We start from the raw sequence: 17,956 nt of genomic DNA, 5'->3' as shown, positions 1-17,956 counted from the left end.
AAAGATTTGTTTTTGAATGAAGGTAAATGAATAGAAAGTGCAGCAACTCTGGCTATCTCTTGTTCTTTTTAAAACAAATGTTCAGTTCCCTTTGATAGTTAAGATTTGTATTTGCAGGAAGAACAAGGAATAGAGTGTTCAAAAATGTCCCCTGTCTCTTGCTGTTCCTGCGATCTTATTTATGGGAGAAAAATTATTGAATTGTGTGTTATTTAGTGAATCTCACCCTTGGCAGCACCTCATGTTGCACCAATACACAGCCACACCCAGACAACACCCAAGCTCTGCCACTCTGTGTTGTGTCATCGTTTGAGGAACACAACTTGTTCTGTTCCTTTTATCTTTCCTCAACAATTGTGTATGTTTTGTTATTCCTAAACCTTGGTGGTGACTTGGCCCAGTCATTAACAGCGGCGTGCTCTCTTTACCGCCTGACCTTGGCCCCTCAGCGCGAGTACAAGGACGTCTGGATGGTATGTATATCGCTGTCACTCTGCTTCTGGCATCACCGTCGGTCCATCATCACCGCCTTGAATTGTAGTCAACTGATATTTTTTAAATACTGACGAATTTTGCGAGGAGGAGCCGCAGTCGGGGTTCTCCTGCGTCAGTACTGTAGGCCAGGGCACCACCCGCCTCACACCAGGGCCGCCGGGACGTAGGACACCCTTGCGTCCCGCCCTCACCCCAGGACCACCTCCCAGAAATTCACAGGAAGCGGCTGTGCAGGGGAGGGCGACCACCACTCACTGCTTCAAACAGGCAGTCGTTATATTTTAATTTCGTTAGGGGAAACAAGTCAGAGGTGAATGATAATAGTTTAGAGGGGTAAGAACGGGAAGAACTACATCAAGTTGTATCATAAAATTACTCAGACACTTTGGTGTGTTGAGAGTAGGAGGACTGCTGGCCTACAGGGAACGGGGAGTTACGCCAGTGTCCAGAGTGAAACATACTCAAAAAAAAAAGTTATTTTACCTAACCTATCTCTCTTATATTAATCAGATTAATGAACAAATGTAATGTGAAAAGTTCACACTTACGCTGATATATCTGACAAATTACTATAGGCGAGTGACAGTGGGTAGCTTCCTCTTTACAGATTTATCATGATAGCTGGTCATTAATTAATTTGATTTGGAAGTTCCCTGGAATCAAATTTTTAAAAAGTTTTACATCATGAATATTATCCATTTAGTCAGCACTGTAGTTATTGATCTATATACAGTACTGTACTAGCCCATCTCAATGTCTAGTACACAGTTGATTTAGTTAAATATACCCATAATTCCCACACTTGACTATTAGCCTACTCTGTGACTAAATTCATCCAGCTGTACATGTACTCTTGTGTGGCCTTCATGTACTTTTACTCATTAGTTGTGTTAATTTTAAATTACATGGAATGAAAGGTTCTATTCCTATCCTTACTCCTCATCTTTAAGTATTCTTAGATTCTGTTGTAAGCAGGTCTGTGGTCACGACTGATTGATGGATGACATTATTGTAAACCTAACAGCATAACAGCACACTGTCGTGGTCCAAGTCCAGGTATGGAGTGTTGAGTGGCGGCCACCCCCCTTCCTCCAGCCGGGTAGCCTGACCGTAGCCTCACCCCGGCCCCGCCCCACCCATGACCTGCCCACATCTTTTGCGGTCGCGTGCAGCAGAAACCATTTTTGAATAGCCTAGCAGCAGCAGCAGCCGCAGCAACAGCAGTCGTGATGGTGGCCTGCATGCTATGGTCTGCCCCCCTTGGCTCGCCCTCCCCCTGGCACCTCCTCCCTGGAGCCTGAGGAGTTGCCCCTCCTCAGTCCAACTCAGTGTCATCATTATATTTAGAAGCATGACAGACCTGGATTACTGAATGGTCAACAAATTATATCTCCATGGTTATAATTATAGATTTAGATAAACTAAGGTGAGGCCTGAGTAAAAATGTATTAATAATCTATTTTCATCCCGCTCCCATCAGGTTCCTTCATATTTAAATTATTTACATATATAACGTAGCCCGTAACTACTAAGTAATTTCAACTGTTTGATTTTGTTGGCCTTCAGTTATTCACCTAAATGATTATTTAAGAAGAATGTTTATAAATCCTATTTGCTTTGGCCACTAAGTTCGCAATAAGCTCATCTTAAACTTAAGATTTTTACATCATGATTTATTGACATATAGAACTGCATTATTAGTTTTCATTCCCCCCTTGTAATTGTGTTGAGGAATATGCAACACCCTGACTTGTTTTTCCGTACCAGTTTGTTGATACTAATACTTTTCTTTTGTCTTTCACCTGCACCACCAACCCACCACTTACCCTACCTTACCCTTTGACTTCCTCTGCCCTGCCATGATACGGTCTTCTCTGTTCTGTCATGCTTTTCTCCACTCTGTCCACTCTACCTGTGCCGTACACTACTCTGGCCTGTTTCTTCTCTCCTTTTCTGACGTGTCATGTACTAACTTACCCTACTCTGTCCTACTCTGCCTTGCCATGTCTTGCTCCACCATGTTCTCTCTTCTCATCTCTTATCATACTCTTCCCTGTCCTCTCTCTTGTCCTATTCTCTCATACCTTACCCTACCCTACCCTACCCTACCCTACCCTACCCTACCCTACACTGCCCTGCTCTGCCCTGCCCTGCCCTTCCCTGCCCTGCCCTGCCCTGCCCTGGATCACACAGGTGAAGAGCACAGGGCAGCAAGACACCCGAGACAACTGTTGGAGATTCTTCATCGACCGTGTCCGCAAGAACCTCAAGATGGTTCTTTGTTTCTCCCCCGTCGGCTCGGCCCTCAGGTAACTTGGCTCACGTGATGGAAAGTTTCAGCAGGTAAGGTTAGATTCTTCATTCTGATGACGCATTTTTTATTTTACATCACCACTGCCGTAGCCGACTTGTAAGTTTCGCTAGCTACGAAGCTGTCGACCAGATAGTGCCAAGGTTTGAATCCTGGTGAGCAGGTGGTGCAACCTAGTTCTCCACCTGTTGTGAGCTGGTAGGTAAAATGAATTCTTAGGATAACACCTAGGGGAGATATCTGTGGTAACCTGCATGATGCAGTGACTTTGTACCCCAGTATAGAATAGCAGATAGTACCACAGGCGCCTCATGTCATCTATACCCCTTTCCATTACCCTATATTCTGACATTATTATTTAGTTTCCGAGAGAGGTTTTGATCTAGAGAAGGTGACATAATTTTAATCAACTCCTTCCTTACCAGAGTTGGATGCAAGTCATTGAATAACCTTGTATACTGGTAGCAAGAATATTTCACAAAATATGTAATCAGACTGAAGGGACTGAGTTGGGATAGGTTGGGTCAAGTTGGGGTGAGTTAGATTGGGCTGGTTTATCTTGGATTGATTAAGTTCAGTTAGGATATTAAAAATGCTGAATAGACTTACGGAGGACAGCCCAACACCCCCAGAAGGAGCCTATGGAGGGGTGAATAGAGCGCGACTTGACTCCGGGCGACAGGGACAAAAGTCCGCCCAGGCCACGCACCCCTATGACCCAGAACTCGCCCGCCGCCACCATAGCAGGAAAAAGAGACTATCTTCCGGGCGAGCCGACCACTGACAAGATCGGGGTGGAGCTATTACTCTAGCTCCAGTCAGCACCCCTGAGATGGTCGGTAGCCGCTCAGCCCTCCTACAGGAGACGACCTGCAGCCGCTGTGGAGGTAATCAGGCAACGGCCAGTAGCCGCTCCAAAGGTGCCCTCAAGTCAGCCTGTAGCCGCTCCCTCCCCCAGGCCACAACCAGTAGTGAGGCCTTTGCGATGGCCGGTAGCCGCGCCCCTAGAAGGCCATGACCAGCAGCCAGGCCCTACAAGAGGAGACGGCTGGTAGCCTCTTCTCCGTCAGGTGCTGACTCCCCTCCACGAGACTATGATCAAGAGGGAGGCCCCAGCCTGGAGGACTACTGGAGAGGCCCCGTGACCACCACTGGGCTCTTCTCACTGCACACCACGGCCCCGGCCAGAAGAATCCATGCCCCCCTTCCCCTCCCCCCGATCCCCCTTCCTTCCCCCTTCCCTCCCCCCCTCCCTTGTTCCCCGCCGCCACCTCCGCAGTAACCATTCCCCTCCACCACGAAGGCTGGGTGCCCCTCAACCGGCCCTTGGGTACATCCGTCCTCTTCTTCCCACACCTGCCACCCGGAACCCTCTTGGCCTGCGTCCTGCTCCCAACCTTCCTTCCCCTTCATCACACTGCAGTCCGAATTGCAAACCTCTCCTCCTTACCACTCACCCTTCCTAAAGGGCTCGTTATCGGAGAGATGGAAGAAACCGAGTCCTGCGTTCCCTCCCCCTCCAGCTCCTCCACCCCCCTGCCCCCCATTCCCGACTCCTGGTCATCCTCCTTTCAGGACTTTGGCGAAAGCTTTGCCATTGCACTTGACATCTCAAAGGCTTTTGATCAAGTCTGACATAAATCTTTAATTTCCAAACTGCCCTCTTACGGTTTCTATCCTTCTGTCTGTGCCTTCATCTCTAGCTTCCTTTCTGGTCACTCTATAGCCGCTGTTGTAGACAGCTCTCGTTCTTCTCCTAGATCTATTAACAGTGGTGTTCCTCAGGGCTCTGTCCTATCACCAGCTCTCTTCCTTTTATTCATCAATGACCTTCTAAAATGTACATCTAACCCTATCCACTCATACGTTGATGACTCCACCCTTCACCTTTCCATTCGATTCCCACAACGTCCATCTCAGCAGTTACTTCAACAGGCAAGGGATGAGGCTATGGCACACCTAATGTCTGACTTGGCTCGTATCTCTGACTGGGGTAAAAATAATCTGGTTGTTTTTAATGCATCAAAGACTCAGTTTTTACACCTATCAACCCTACAAAATCTTCCACAGGTATACCCACTTATGTTTAATAATACTCAACTTAATCCTGCATCATCCTTGAACATGCTTGGGGTTTCATGTGCTCGGGACTTGTCTTGGAAAGATCATATTACATCTCTTGTAAAATCTGCTTCCAAGCGATTGGGTGTGCTAAGCCGACTCTGTTCCTTCTTTGCCCCTGCACAATTATTGACTCTATACAGGGGTTTTATCCGCCCCTGTGTGGAGTACAACTCTCATGTGTGATGAGGCTCCCCACATACAGCTCTTCTCAATAGGGTGGAGTCAAAGGCTTTTCACCTCATTAACTCTCCTCCTCTTACTGACTCCCTTCAATCTCTGTCTCTTCGCTGCAGTGCTGCATCTTTATCTCTTTTCTATTGCTACTTCAATGGTCACTGTTCCTCTGAACTGTCTGCATGCATTCCTCCACTTCTATGACGAGCGCGTAGCACCCGTCTAGCAGCAAACTCTCACCTCTTTTCTGTCCAATTCTCTAATGCAAGAGTTAACCGTTACTCCCAGTCCTTCATTTATGCAACAGGTCAACTCTGGAACTGTCTCCCTCTGTCTGTTTTTCCTGCTTCCTATGATCTCCAGTCTTTCAAACGCAGTGTGTCCAGGCATCTCGAAATGAATGGATCTTGAATTTGGCTCTCTCTTGTATTTTGTTTTTCTCTTGGAAGGAACAGTTTTGCGGGCTCATGGCCTTAGGTTGCTTCTTCCTCACATAAAAAAAAAAAATCTCCCCACCCACCAATCAGACACCTTCCGCTGCCTCCTCCTGGATTTCCAGGACTTTTTCACGGCGGGACCCACCGATATTGGACATACCACCTACCTAGCTCACGAGATCCACATGACGGGCCCACCGATCCGACAGCCATCCCAGCGGAAAAAACCCAAACAGTGGGAAGAGGAAGACTGCCAGGTTCAAGAGATGATCAAGGCTGGAGTCATCTCCTCCTCCACCAGCCCTTGGTCCTCCCCCATCGTCCTTGTGAAGAAGAAGGATGGCGCAATGCGGTTCTGCGTAGATTACCACCGGCTCAACGATGTGACCACCAAGAACGCTACCCCACTTCCGCGAATAGATGACTCCCTAGATTCCCTGTATGGTGCCTCCTGCTTCTCCACCCTCGTCCTCCAGCTGGGGTATTAGTAGGTCCCAGTGCGACCGAAAGACAGAGGCAAGACTGCTTTCTCGACCAGCAACAGGAAACATTATGAATTTAATGTCCTACCCTTCAGCCTCTGTAACACCCCCGCCACCTTCTCAAGACTAATGGACTCTGTCCTCAGTGGCCTCACCTGGGAGATCTGTCTAGCCTACTTAGATGACGTCATTGTCTTTAGCAAGACCTGGGCCGATCACCTTCAGCACCTTTGCCAGGTCTTCACACAAATATGACAAGCGGACCTCAAACTCCAGCCCTCCAAGTGCGTCCTGGCCGCCAGAACCGCCTCATTCCTGGGACATGTCATCTCCCACGCTGGCATATCTCCTGACCCAGACAAGCTCCGTGCCATCGCGGACATCCCCTCGCCACAAGACGTTCACGAAATTCGTGCCTTCCTCGGCCTGACGTCCTATTACCGATGTTTCATGAAGGGGTTTGGTCACATTGCTAAGCCACTCCACAACCTGACCCAGAAGGGAGAACCGTTCATCTGGACAGACGAGAGATGAGCCACCTTCCAACAAATTAAGGACAAACATGTTTCCGCCCCAGTCGTGGCCTTTCCCAACTATGCCCTTCCATTCCGACTCTACACTGACGTCTCCTTGATTGCAATCAGAGCTGTGCTAGCCCTAGTCCAAGAGGGCCGCAAGCACATCATCGCCTGCGCCAGCTGTACCCTCAGCCAGGTAGAAAAAAACTACACTGCCACAAAGAGGGAGTGCTTAGGCATCATCTGGGCACTAGAGCATTTCCAGGTATACCTGTCAGGGACCCAAGTCACCATCATTACTGATCATCAGTCCCTCTAATGGCTGCGGCAGTCTGACACCCACAACGCCCAGCTCATCAGATGGTGCAAGACACTGGAGGAGTTTAACTACGAAATTTCATACCGCCCTGATAAACTCCATACCAATGCAGATGTTCTCTACCGGCTCCCCCTCAGTGCCATACAACCAGAGCCAAACCTTCTCCAACAATGGCATCATAAGGAACGACCCTCCTGGATTCCCCTACATCTCTTCAAAAAGCTATATCACCAGGGTGACCACCTGCTCACCCCATCTGGGCATATCATCCTAGCCCCCGACACCGCCCTCGACGCCCTCCAGCACATGCATACCCACAACAGAGTCCACCTGAGCACAAAAAATCTCCTGCAGGTCTTTAACGACACCTACTGGACACCAAGTCCCTCCACCCTAGCCAAGGAGATTATCCAATCCTGCTGAGCGTGCGCCTTAGGTAAAGACATCACCTGCACCATTGGTCCATCAAGGCACATTACCGCCCACAAACCTTGGCAGTTATTGGCGATCGACATAGTGGGACCTCTACCCCCGAAATCGGGCTATTGGTAACTTATCACGTTCATTGACACATATTCGAAATTCATCATAGCCTGCCTGGCAAAAGAACACTATGCTGTTGCAGTTGCTGATGTCCTGATTGGGCACGTTTTTCCATACTTTGGCATCCCAAAGGCAATCCACTCTGATAATGCACCAGAGTTCACCAGCAAAATCTGGGAGGAGCTAGCCCACATCTTCAGCTACAACATATCTCACTCGTCCCCTTACTGGCCCCAAGGAAACGCTATCTGCGGACGAAGCCATTGTACTCTAATGAACCAACTCCACACCCAGATAGAAGCCACCAAAGACGACGACTGGCCCGCCCATGTCAAAATCATACAATGGGGCATAAACTCCTGCCCCCGAGAGGACGGCATTTCACAGTACGAATGAGTGTTTGAGGAAACACCTCTCCTCCTGCCTCTGTGACAACACTTACAGCCCCCCGCCTGTTCTCCCACATCTGACCCCCTTCACCACCTCAAGCGGCGGCTTTCTCATCTTCAGAACACCTACACCTTTGCCCCAACACTGCTACCAATCCCTACAAACCGGGCAACACTGTCATGACAGTGCAGCTCCCCACCCCCCACAAGCTTGCGCCACGGTTCACGGGACCCCATACCATTATCCGTGTCCCTAACCCCTACCAAGTGACAGTCGAATATCACGCCACCCCTCACACTCTCAGAAACCGTCTCGTACATCCATTTCACGCTCCCATATCCCCCGCCCCCGCCCCGTGCCCTGCTCCGCTCCCCTCTACCTCCTATGACTGCTACATCTCCCCCTCACCGTCTCTCTCCCCCTCCCCCTCCCCCATCACCTCCACCTCACCCCTCGCCATGCCACCTCACACCTCACCTGAAGGTTCACCAACACCACCAAGTCCGGATCTCTCCCCCACCTCCTCTCCATCAACCACCCCATCCCCCACGCCCAGCATCACGTGTCCCACCCACGCGCCCACACCACCTTCAACTACCACACCCCCACTCCAACCATCACCCATCACCGGCCCCAACCCACCCCTCCTGTCTCCCTCGCCCCCGCCTGCCCCATCCCCCATGCCTGACCCCACCTGTGCTGCCCACGCACCCATGACACCACCACACCAGGCCTACACCCACTCTGGTGCCCCGTACCACCCCTACCCCTACCACCTCATACCTGCCCCCGCACACCCCACCCACTTCCCACACCCGCCAACAGTGCACACCCACATCACCTCCCACACCCACCCTCAAAACAACCATCACATGCTCTGGCCACCCTTCACGCCCACCCGCCCGATATACCAACACTCCCACACCGCCCACCTCACTGCAAAATCACACTCCAACTCTTCCCTAAGTCATCTCACATTCATGCTACACCAGGCCCAAATCCCAGCCACCTACACTCCTTAGAGACTTCGCACTGCATCTCTCCAGCATAAAACACCACACTCGACGTCCATCTCCAGCACTCAGCACAGCTTTCCACAGGAGGCAACACCTATGACCATGAGAATTCACCGAGCCATATGGGCTCTGCCCTTCGGACGTAAACACCGAGTCCGTGGACCCCTCCACTTCCTACAACTCCTCCACTCCTCCACCAACCCATCCACCCGCTTCATCACCTGCGACACTCAGCTAGATGAAAATTCCGCCACCACAGCCTGGCACACCCTCCTCCAACACCTGCAGCCAGTCTACCACACCTAAAACACTAAAGTTTACAACCTCCAGTCACAGGGACATGACTTTTTTCCTAGAAGACGGTGGTAAAATGCTGAGTAGTCTTACGGAGAATAGCCAAACACCCCCAGAAGGAGCTTACGGAGGGGTGAATAAAGCGCGACTTGACTCCGGGTGACAGGGACATAAGTCCTCCTGGGCCGTGCGCCCCTATGACCCAAAACTCGCCTGCCGCCACCATAGCAGGAAAAAGAGACTACCTTCCGGGCGAGCCGACCACTGACAAGATCAGGGTGGAGCTATTGCTCTAGCTCCAGTCAGCACCCCTGAGATGGCCAGTAGCCGCTCAACCTTCCTACAGGAGACAGCCAGTAGCTGCTGTGGAGGTAATCAGGAGATGGCCTGTAGACGCTCCCGCCTTCATCAGGAGACAGCCAGAAGCCGTTCTGAAGGTGTCCTTAAAGAGGTGGCCTGTAGCCACTCAACCCTCCTACAGAAGACAGCCGGTAGCAGACCCAGCCTTCGTCTGGAGACGGCCGGTAGCCGTTCCGAAGGTGCCCTAACAGAAACGGCCTGTAGCCGCTTGACCCTACTACAGGAGACGGCCGGTAGTCGCTCTGGAGGTAATCAGGAGACAGCCGGTAGCTGCTCCCACCTTCGTCAGGAGATGGCCAGTAGCCACTCTGCAGGTGCCCTAACAGAGACGGCCAGTAGCCACTCGGCCCTCCTGCAGAAGACGGCCGGTAGCCACTTCGGAGGTAATCAGGAGACGGCCGGTAGCCACTCCCGCCTTCATCACAAAACGGCTGGTAGCCACTCCGAAGGTGCCCTCTAGTCAGCTTGTAGCCACTCCCTTCCCCAGGCTATGGCCAGTAGTCGGGCCTTTGTGACGGCCGGTAGCTGCACCCCTAGAAGGCCACGGCCAGTAGCCAGGTGCTGCGAGAGGAGACGGCTGGTAGCCTCTCCTCCATCAGGTGCTAATTCCCCTCCATGACACTACAACCCAGAGGGAGGCCCCAGCCTGGAGGACTACTGGAGAGGCCCCGTGACCACCACCGGGCTCTTCTCACTACAGCCTGTCCCTGAGAGGCCTCGCCTGATGGACCCCGACGGAGGCCAACGCCGCAGCCCACTCCTGACGGCATCTCTGACCGCAGGAGACCGCAGCCCGCAGGACCTTCAGACTGCCCCCAGGACCCCCGGATGGGATATCCCTACACCCCGACACTGGAGACCCTCGTCCTCCATCAGGCGCCTGAGCGAACGGTTCAGGCAGCTGTTCGGCCCCAGCCCAGAGGGCCAGACTCCAGCCCTGAGCCCTGAGAGCAAGGGACCCTTCACCACCCGCAACCCCGGACGAGAGAGGACGCCCCTACACGTGATCCCATGGCCCCTGAATACGGAGGCCCCCGGCAGGACTCAGCCCCATCAGTAGCCAGGCTGAGATGTTCCCGCCGCCCTTGTACCTGACCGCCACTATACCCAGCCCCAATAGTGAGTGACAGTGAAAGCACTGTGCAAGTGATACAGTGAAGCAAGGGCAGAACAATGCATTAGTAGAATACGGGAAGTCAGAAATAAACGCTGTCAGTGTTAGTGTGAAAAGCAGGTGGAATAGATAAGTAACTGTGAGACAGTGAATACGGCCGGGCGTTTCCTTGCCCTAGGACTCCTGATCGCAGTGCTATTCACTTTACCTGATCTTGTCTCAAATAGTATCCTGCGCGATACTAATACCCACAATCAAGACCTAAGGTTTATAATTGTTCAGAATAATTACTCTTGTGACATCTACCCGTTCAACTTGAAGAATTTAGCAATACACGTGTAAGATTGTTGCCTTGAGTGTTTATGTCCTGCCTCTCTCTTATTTGTTTAAGCTCCGGTCTAGAAACAGAGCCCAGCTACACACTAGGCGTTCGAGGAACGGGAAACCGACCCTAAAACACCTAGCATTACAATATTAATTTAGATTAAGTTTGGTTTGGTTTAACTGTTGGGTTAGGGTAGATTAAGTTAAGTCAGGGTAGGCTATGTAATGCTCCATCAGGGTAAGGTAGGCTGGACTGGACTGGGTTTTGTCAGGTCAGCTTAGGTTAGGTTAGGTAAGACTGGGTTGCGTTGGAAGGTGGACTGGGGGATTATTGCTTGTGAGGAAATCATAATGGGGGACTTGTGAAGCTGCCTACTACCAGAGGCCACCGCCGTTAACAGCTTATCCGCTCCGAGTACATGTTAAATTTTTCTCTGTTGATGTGAGAACCTGCGTGGCAAAATACCATCATACACTATGGAAGTATTGATAAAGCTTCGTAACAAAATTATAACAGAAGAGAATACATTGCTCACGGTGTCTTATTTCCCCGAAAACGAAGCCCGAATTTTGAGAATCTGGCACTTATATATAGAGTATTTTCGTCGTTTTTAATGAAGCTACCACAAAGCTGAGTTAATTCTTGCCTCCTGATATGTTCGATATATACTGTAGTATTAGTCAAGCACTTGTTTTGTTTGTGTCAGTCTCTCTTTTGGCGGAGATTTAATGATGATGTATTAAATTATTCCACATCAGCCATCCTAGCTCAGAGACAGTCCCCGTTCCAAGATTATATGACTTAATTGAAAGTGGTGGTAGTGCTATAGATATAGAAAAGCCTAGATTCTGCATCGCCCATGCTTCAGTACAGCTGTGATGAGTCTGTGCGGCCGCCATCTTGGAGCGGTCAAGCGTGTAATAGTGGCGCTTGTTTTAGAATTAATTCAGACTATGAATATGAATGTTATTGTTGTGGTGGTGGTGGTGGTGGTTGTTGTTGTAGTGATGGTTGCTGCTGTGGTGGTGGTGGTGGTTGTTATTGTTGTTGTTGTGGTGGTGGTTGTTATTGTTGTTGTTGTGGTGGTGGTTGTTATTGTTGTTGTTGTGGTGGTGGTTGTTATTGTTGTTGTTGTGGTGGTGGTTGTTATTGTTGTTGTTGTGGTGGTGGTTGTTATTGTTGTTGTTGTGGTGGTGGTTGTTATTGTTGTTGTTGTGGTGGTGGTTGTTATTGTTGTTGTTGTGGTGGTGGTTGTTATTGTTGTTGTTGTGGTGGTGGTTGTTATTGTTGTTGTGGTGGTGGTTGTTGTTGTAGTGGTGGTTGCTGCTGTGGTGGTGGTGGTGGTTGTTATTGTTGTTGTTGTGGTGGTGGTGGAGATTTTTGTTGTTGTGGTGTTAGTGGTGGTGGCTGTTGTTGTGGTGGTGGTGGTTGTTGTTGTTGTGGTGGTGGTGGTTATTGTTGTGGTGGTGGTGGTTATTGCTGTTGTGGTGGTGGTGGTTATTGCTGTTGTGGTGGTGGTGGTTATTGGTGTTGTTGTGGTGGTTATGGTAGTGGCTGTTGTTGTGGTGGTGATTGGTTCATACTTCAACTAAAATGTGAATTCGGTGGACTGCAGGGTTCAGTTGTCCTTCTGCGACCCACCATCCTCCTTTCAGGGGATAGGGAAGTGGCTGAGGGATGCTTGCATAGCCAGACAATTGAGTCGCTCATGCTATCGGTGTCACCATAGATATATTCCCGCGCTTTCTACACCCAAAACCAGCACACTGCTGTTGCATTTGTAGGTAAATAGTGGTCAGCTTTGCCCATTGTCAGGAACACAACATCGTCTGCCTTGACCGTTCCAAGATGGAGGCCGCGCTGACTCATCGAAAGTAGTGTCATGCGGTATTTGGGCTTATATCTATGGGTAGCGCGTTTTCCTAGGGGGATAAGTCATGATCAGATCTTGGAACCGGGACTGTCTTTGAGCTAGGATGGCTGATGTGGAATAATCTAATATATCATCATCAAAATTTCCACCAAAAGAGAGACTGACACAAACAAAACAAGTGCTTGACCAAAACTAAAAGTATATATCGGACATTTCAGGAGGCAAGAATTAACTCAGCTTTGTTGTTGCTTTATTAAAACCGACGAAAATAAATATATAAGTGCCAGGTTTTCAAAATTCGGGCTTCGTTTTCGGGGAAATAAGACAACGAGAGTGTAATGCTAGGTGTTTTAGGCTCGACCTCCCATTCCTTAAACACCTAACATGTAGCGGGGTTCTCTTTCGAGACCGGAGCTTAGGACACATAAGAGGGAGGCAGGACATTAAAACTCCAGGGGATAACCTTACACGTGTATTACTCAGTCAGACAAGGGACAACAGCAGATGTTACAAGCGCAATATTCTGGTTGTTCATAAACACTTATATCTAGATGATGTAATTAGTATCTCACAGGATACTATGTGTGAATATAATAAAAAAAACACTCGTGGCGGAGTATTCAGGATTAGTACAGTCCAAGGTCTCTAAGTGCGTGGAGGAGTTAGAGATGATGCTCACTAGAGGAGGGTGTATGGCACTGGGGTCTAATTATGATTATGGTAGTATGAGGCGGAGTTTACTGGTAGCGTGTTCACTTTATTATTTTCTAGTTGCAAGGGACTTTTGGTTAATTATTATTACTAACTGCACAGCTTGGGTATTTCTCTTTCTGTGATATGATGGTTACAAAGCGTCGGTCTTTCTTACTAGTACTTAGGTTCTTGATTGACTATTCGCTGTTCCGCCTTGTTACTGTTAGACCATTATTATTCCAGTTCTGCTTAAAACACTTGGTCCAGTACTATGAATGCACTATTCCGCCTCGCCACTGTTGCACTACAGCATTGTCACAGTCACTGTCTCATGGGTCGCTGGGCGGTGGGTGCGGCGGAGAGACAATCCGGCTTTACTTCTGCCGGAGCTGGGGCACTGCCAGGAGAAGCTGTACTGAGAGGGCACGGGATCATGCGCAGGGGCATCTTCTCTCGTCCAGGGCTGCAGGTGGCGAAGGGGCCTGTACTTTCCTGGCTGGGGACAGGAGTGTGGCCCTCAGGACTAGGGCCGAACAACTGCTTGAATGTCTCGTTCAGGCTCGTGACAGAGGTGGAGGTCCTCCGCCGTCGAGGTGTATGGAGTTCCCACCCTGGCGTTATGGGGAGGGCCTGGGGTTCCCGAGGGCTGCGGCCCCCAGATCTGGGCAGCACCAACAGGGATGGGCTGCGGCACCAGTCTGCATCAGGGTCCATAAGGTGGGTCTCTTCCAGGGCCAGCTGTAGGGACCAGAGGCCGCGGGAAGCTATAGGGTCTCTCCAGTACTCCTCTACGCCCTCTGCATTGGGGGTCGGGGAACTTGTCTCACACTGGGGCATTGGGGCGGCTCTCTGCCGCTTCCGGCCGTGGGGCCTGGCTGCTGGCCGTGGCTTCCCAGGGGCACGACCACAAGGCGCCAAGGCCCGGCTACTGGCCATGGCCTGAGAGGGAGAGTAACTGCCAGCAAACCCAGGGACACCTTCGGAGTGGCTACTGGCCGTCTGACAAAGGCGGAACTCCTTGAGGAGGGGTGGAGAGCAACTATAGGCCGACTCAGAGGAAACACCTTCAGAGCGGCTACCAGCCGTCTGACGAAGGCAGGAGTGGCTACAGGCCAACTCCTGCAGGAGGGGTGGAGAGCGGCTACAGGCCGACTCAGGGGCAACGCCTTCGGCACGGCTACCGGCCGTCTGACGAAGGTGGGAGTGGCTACAGGCTGACTCCTTCAGGAGGGGTGGGGAGCGGCTACTGGCCAACTCAGGGGCAACACCTCCAGAGCGGCTACCGGCCGTCTGACGAAGGCAGGAGTGGCTACAGGCTGACTCTTGCAGGAGGGGTGTGGAGCGGCTACAGGCTGACTCTTGCAGGAGGGGTGTGGAGCGGCTACAGGCCGACTCAGGGGCAACACATTCAGAGCGGCTACCAGCCGTCTGACGAAGGCAGGAGCGACTACAGGCCGACTCCTTCAAGAGGGGGTTTGGAGCGGCTACTGGCCATCTCCTGGAGGACACCTTCTGACTAAGGCAGGAGCAGCTAGGCCATCTCCTGGTTACCCTCAGGTTGGCTACTGGCCGATTCCTTAGCGAGGGGCGAGCGTTTACCGGCCGTCTCAAGAAAGAAGACACCTTCAGAGAGGCTACTGGCCGTCTCAAGAAAGAAGACACCTTCAGAGAGGCTACTGGCCATCTCAAGAAAGAAGACACCTTCAGAGAGGCTACTGGGCGTCTCCTGTAGAAGGCGGGAGCAGCTACAGGCCGACTCCTTAGGGGTGCTGGCAGGAACTGGACAGACAGCTCCACCCCGAAGCTGGTTGGTGGAGGCTCGCCCAGAAGGTAGTGCAGGATTCCTGCTATGGCGATGGCGCGCGGGCTCCGAGTCATAGGGGCATACGGTCCGGGCTGACTTGGGCTGTTGTCGCACCGAGTCTCAGTGCGCTGCTGCTGCTCCTCCGTGGGGTCCTTGTGGGAGTGTCTGGGAGTTCACGGGGGCACTATGCTGAATTCCTGGTGGAGGTGGTTGGACATTTCAAGGGACACTATGCTGTATTTCAGAGAGCAATGTACTCTCCTCTGTTATAATTTTGTTACGAAGCTTTTTCAATACTTCCATAGTGTATGATGGTATTTTGCCACGCTGGTTCTCATATCAACTGAGAAAAATTGCTGTAACTGAACATGTGCTTGGGAAAGAAAAACTCTTGACACTAAGAGACATTTCGTGGCAGACGATTTCCAAATGTCTCCCATTTTGCAGATGCGACTGATATGCGAATGAATGTGTGGCTCATTTCGCTGGACACACACAGACACAGTTCTTTTGATGTTACGCGTTCTCTTTCCTAGTTTCTTAATGCTACCTCTCTCACTTATACGCCAATGAGAATTCAGAAATGGAGATGCAGATTCTGGCAGGAATTCATGGCAACGTGGTGAAGCAAGGATTAGTTATGTATTGTGGGTGACTTATTGTATCTCATGCACATATTTCCTCGCCACAACAGTTTCTCTAGATTTGCGTAAGGTCTAAAACAATTTGTTTTGGCTTCATGAAGGATTATTAATGTTAAAGAAAATCAGATTAAATCTGTGATTTATGACTCAGTTTCAGAGCTTTTCCTGAAGTAAATAATATAATCTGATAATTGTTGGAATACAAGGAAAGACAGTGTAGGTCTGAAGGAATTAATGGAGATTTTTCATACACCCCCTCAGGCTGAGAGGTATTCATTAGCTAAATAAATTTCTTTAGCAGCAGCCAGTTTTAAAACGAACTCAGACAGAAAATGTTAAGGATTGGTTAATTAATGTCCTAGATGTAGTGACAGTAAGGATTATTAGATTACAGTAGGTTAATTTACATGCATATCTTAGAAGAGGCTACGGTTTAGTTCTCTTGCTGTAGGAGAGTGTGGACGGAATAGCTTATGTTGTATTTTTTTGGTTAGGTTAGGTTAGGTTTAATGAATTTGTGTAATCTTGTGTCTGTGTCTGATGCAGGGTGAGGGCACGCCAGTTTCCTGCCATCATCAGCTGCACTACCATCGACTGGTTCCACGAGTGGCCACAGGAGGCGCTCATCAATGTCTCAGAGACCTTCCTTGGGAACATCGAGTATCTCCCGGTATGTAGCTTCTGTGTGTGTGTGTGTGTGTGTGTGTGTGTGTGTGTGTGTGTGTGTGTGTGTGTGTGTGTGTGTGTGTGTGTGTGTGTGTGTGTGTGTGTGCGCGCGCGCACCTATTTCTTCCTGCAGACACGAGGTGGTCTAGTGGTCTGAGATGCCAATTGGGGTTATGGTTGAGTGCACTGTACAGCTGGACTTTTCAATCACGTAATAGCAAGAGGTGCTGAAATTTATTGGGGAAAATTATATCAGTGATATGTAACAATTTTGTGCCCTTATTGAGCTTCAATTCCGTACCAAGACAGATTATGTTGCATGTTATTATGCATGTAGCAACACATCACAGTTGCAGTAGTGCTTCCCAAGGTTAATAGCTGCCAACAATACATCCTACACATTATTAAGAATTTTACTACATACTGTAATTCAAATGTTTCTTCACAAGATTTCTTTGTAAATCCAGCAGGGCCTACATAGGTACTGTCATCAGTAGCGTCGTCATCGCAGCACAAAATAGAAGCTGTCAGCAACGAGCCCATTGAAGTGTGTTATGTCCATACACTTATTATTAAGACATTCTGAATTATTTGCTCTATCCACCAAAAATTCATTATGATCCTACTTCAAGAGTGACTGCCTGACAGTACTGAAGTTATTGGTACACAGGCAAAATTAATCATCATCATCATCATCAAAACAGTTTTCCCTCAATATAGTGAGGATATGTAATGCCCTCTCCATTCCCAACTCAACCAGCGTAGTAGGACAGTGTTTTCATTGACATAGAGGGATTTTGTGGGTAGTTGTCTTTTTATCCTAACCCCACCAATAGCGCTACGATAAATTATGTGTCTACTTCTCCCATCCAGCAACTTTGGCAGGATTTAATTTTGGGACAGTACAATTTCCTGTCACAGTTTGCTGCCAATGCCACTGGGCTGTTGGCAGACCTAGTAAAATAATGAACTTCTTTAAATCCAGGAAGGACTGCGTGAATCAGTGTCTAAATTCATGGCACATGTGCATGGATCTGTGAATGACATGAGCCGCCTATACTTGACCAACGACCGCCGCTACAACTACACCACGCCAAAGACCTTCCTCGGCTTCATCTCCCTCTACTCAAACCTCCTCACTGCCAAGCACAAAGACCTTCAAGCCAAGATTGAACGCCTCATGAATGGTCTTGAGAAACTTAGGACCACATCAGCTCAGGTTAGTCTGAAGAGAATCAACTAGTGGTAAAAAGAATGAAATATAAAAGATGCACCTTTGCTGAAAGGGCTAATGAACAGTACAATTAGTGCCAATTAAACCCTTCATTATAACAATTCTTTGTTAAGTTGAATGAAAGCATGTAATACCGTCCA

The 17,956-nt window shown here is 49.6% G+C and overlaps 1 protein-coding gene across 1 annotated transcript in view; it reads left to right on the top strand.

Annotated features, from left to right (window-relative positions):
- Positions 1–17,956, top strand: part of Dhc93AB (Dynein heavy chain at 93AB) — a 289,061-nt gene that overhangs the window by 142,060 nt on the left and 129,045 nt on the right. The window contains exons 44-46 of the mRNA XM_080266572.1: positions 2,689–2,804; positions 16,463–16,586; positions 17,568–17,801. Coding sequence (XP_080122698.1) covers positions 2,689–2,804; positions 16,463–16,586; positions 17,568–17,801 — 474 coding nt within the window. The remainder of the gene's footprint in view (positions 1–2,688; positions 2,805–16,462; positions 16,587–17,567; positions 17,802–17,956) is intronic.

Source organism: Coenobita brevimanus, chromosome 21, assembly GCF_032717465.1.
Source record: "Coenobita brevimanus isolate Jiangsu-jjx chromosome 21, ASM3271746v2, whole genome shotgun sequence".
NCBI classification, from domain to species: domain Eukaryota; kingdom Metazoa; phylum Arthropoda; class Malacostraca; order Decapoda; family Coenobitidae; genus Coenobita; species Coenobita brevimanus.
This window is presented reverse-complemented; position numbering and strand designations above follow the sequence as displayed.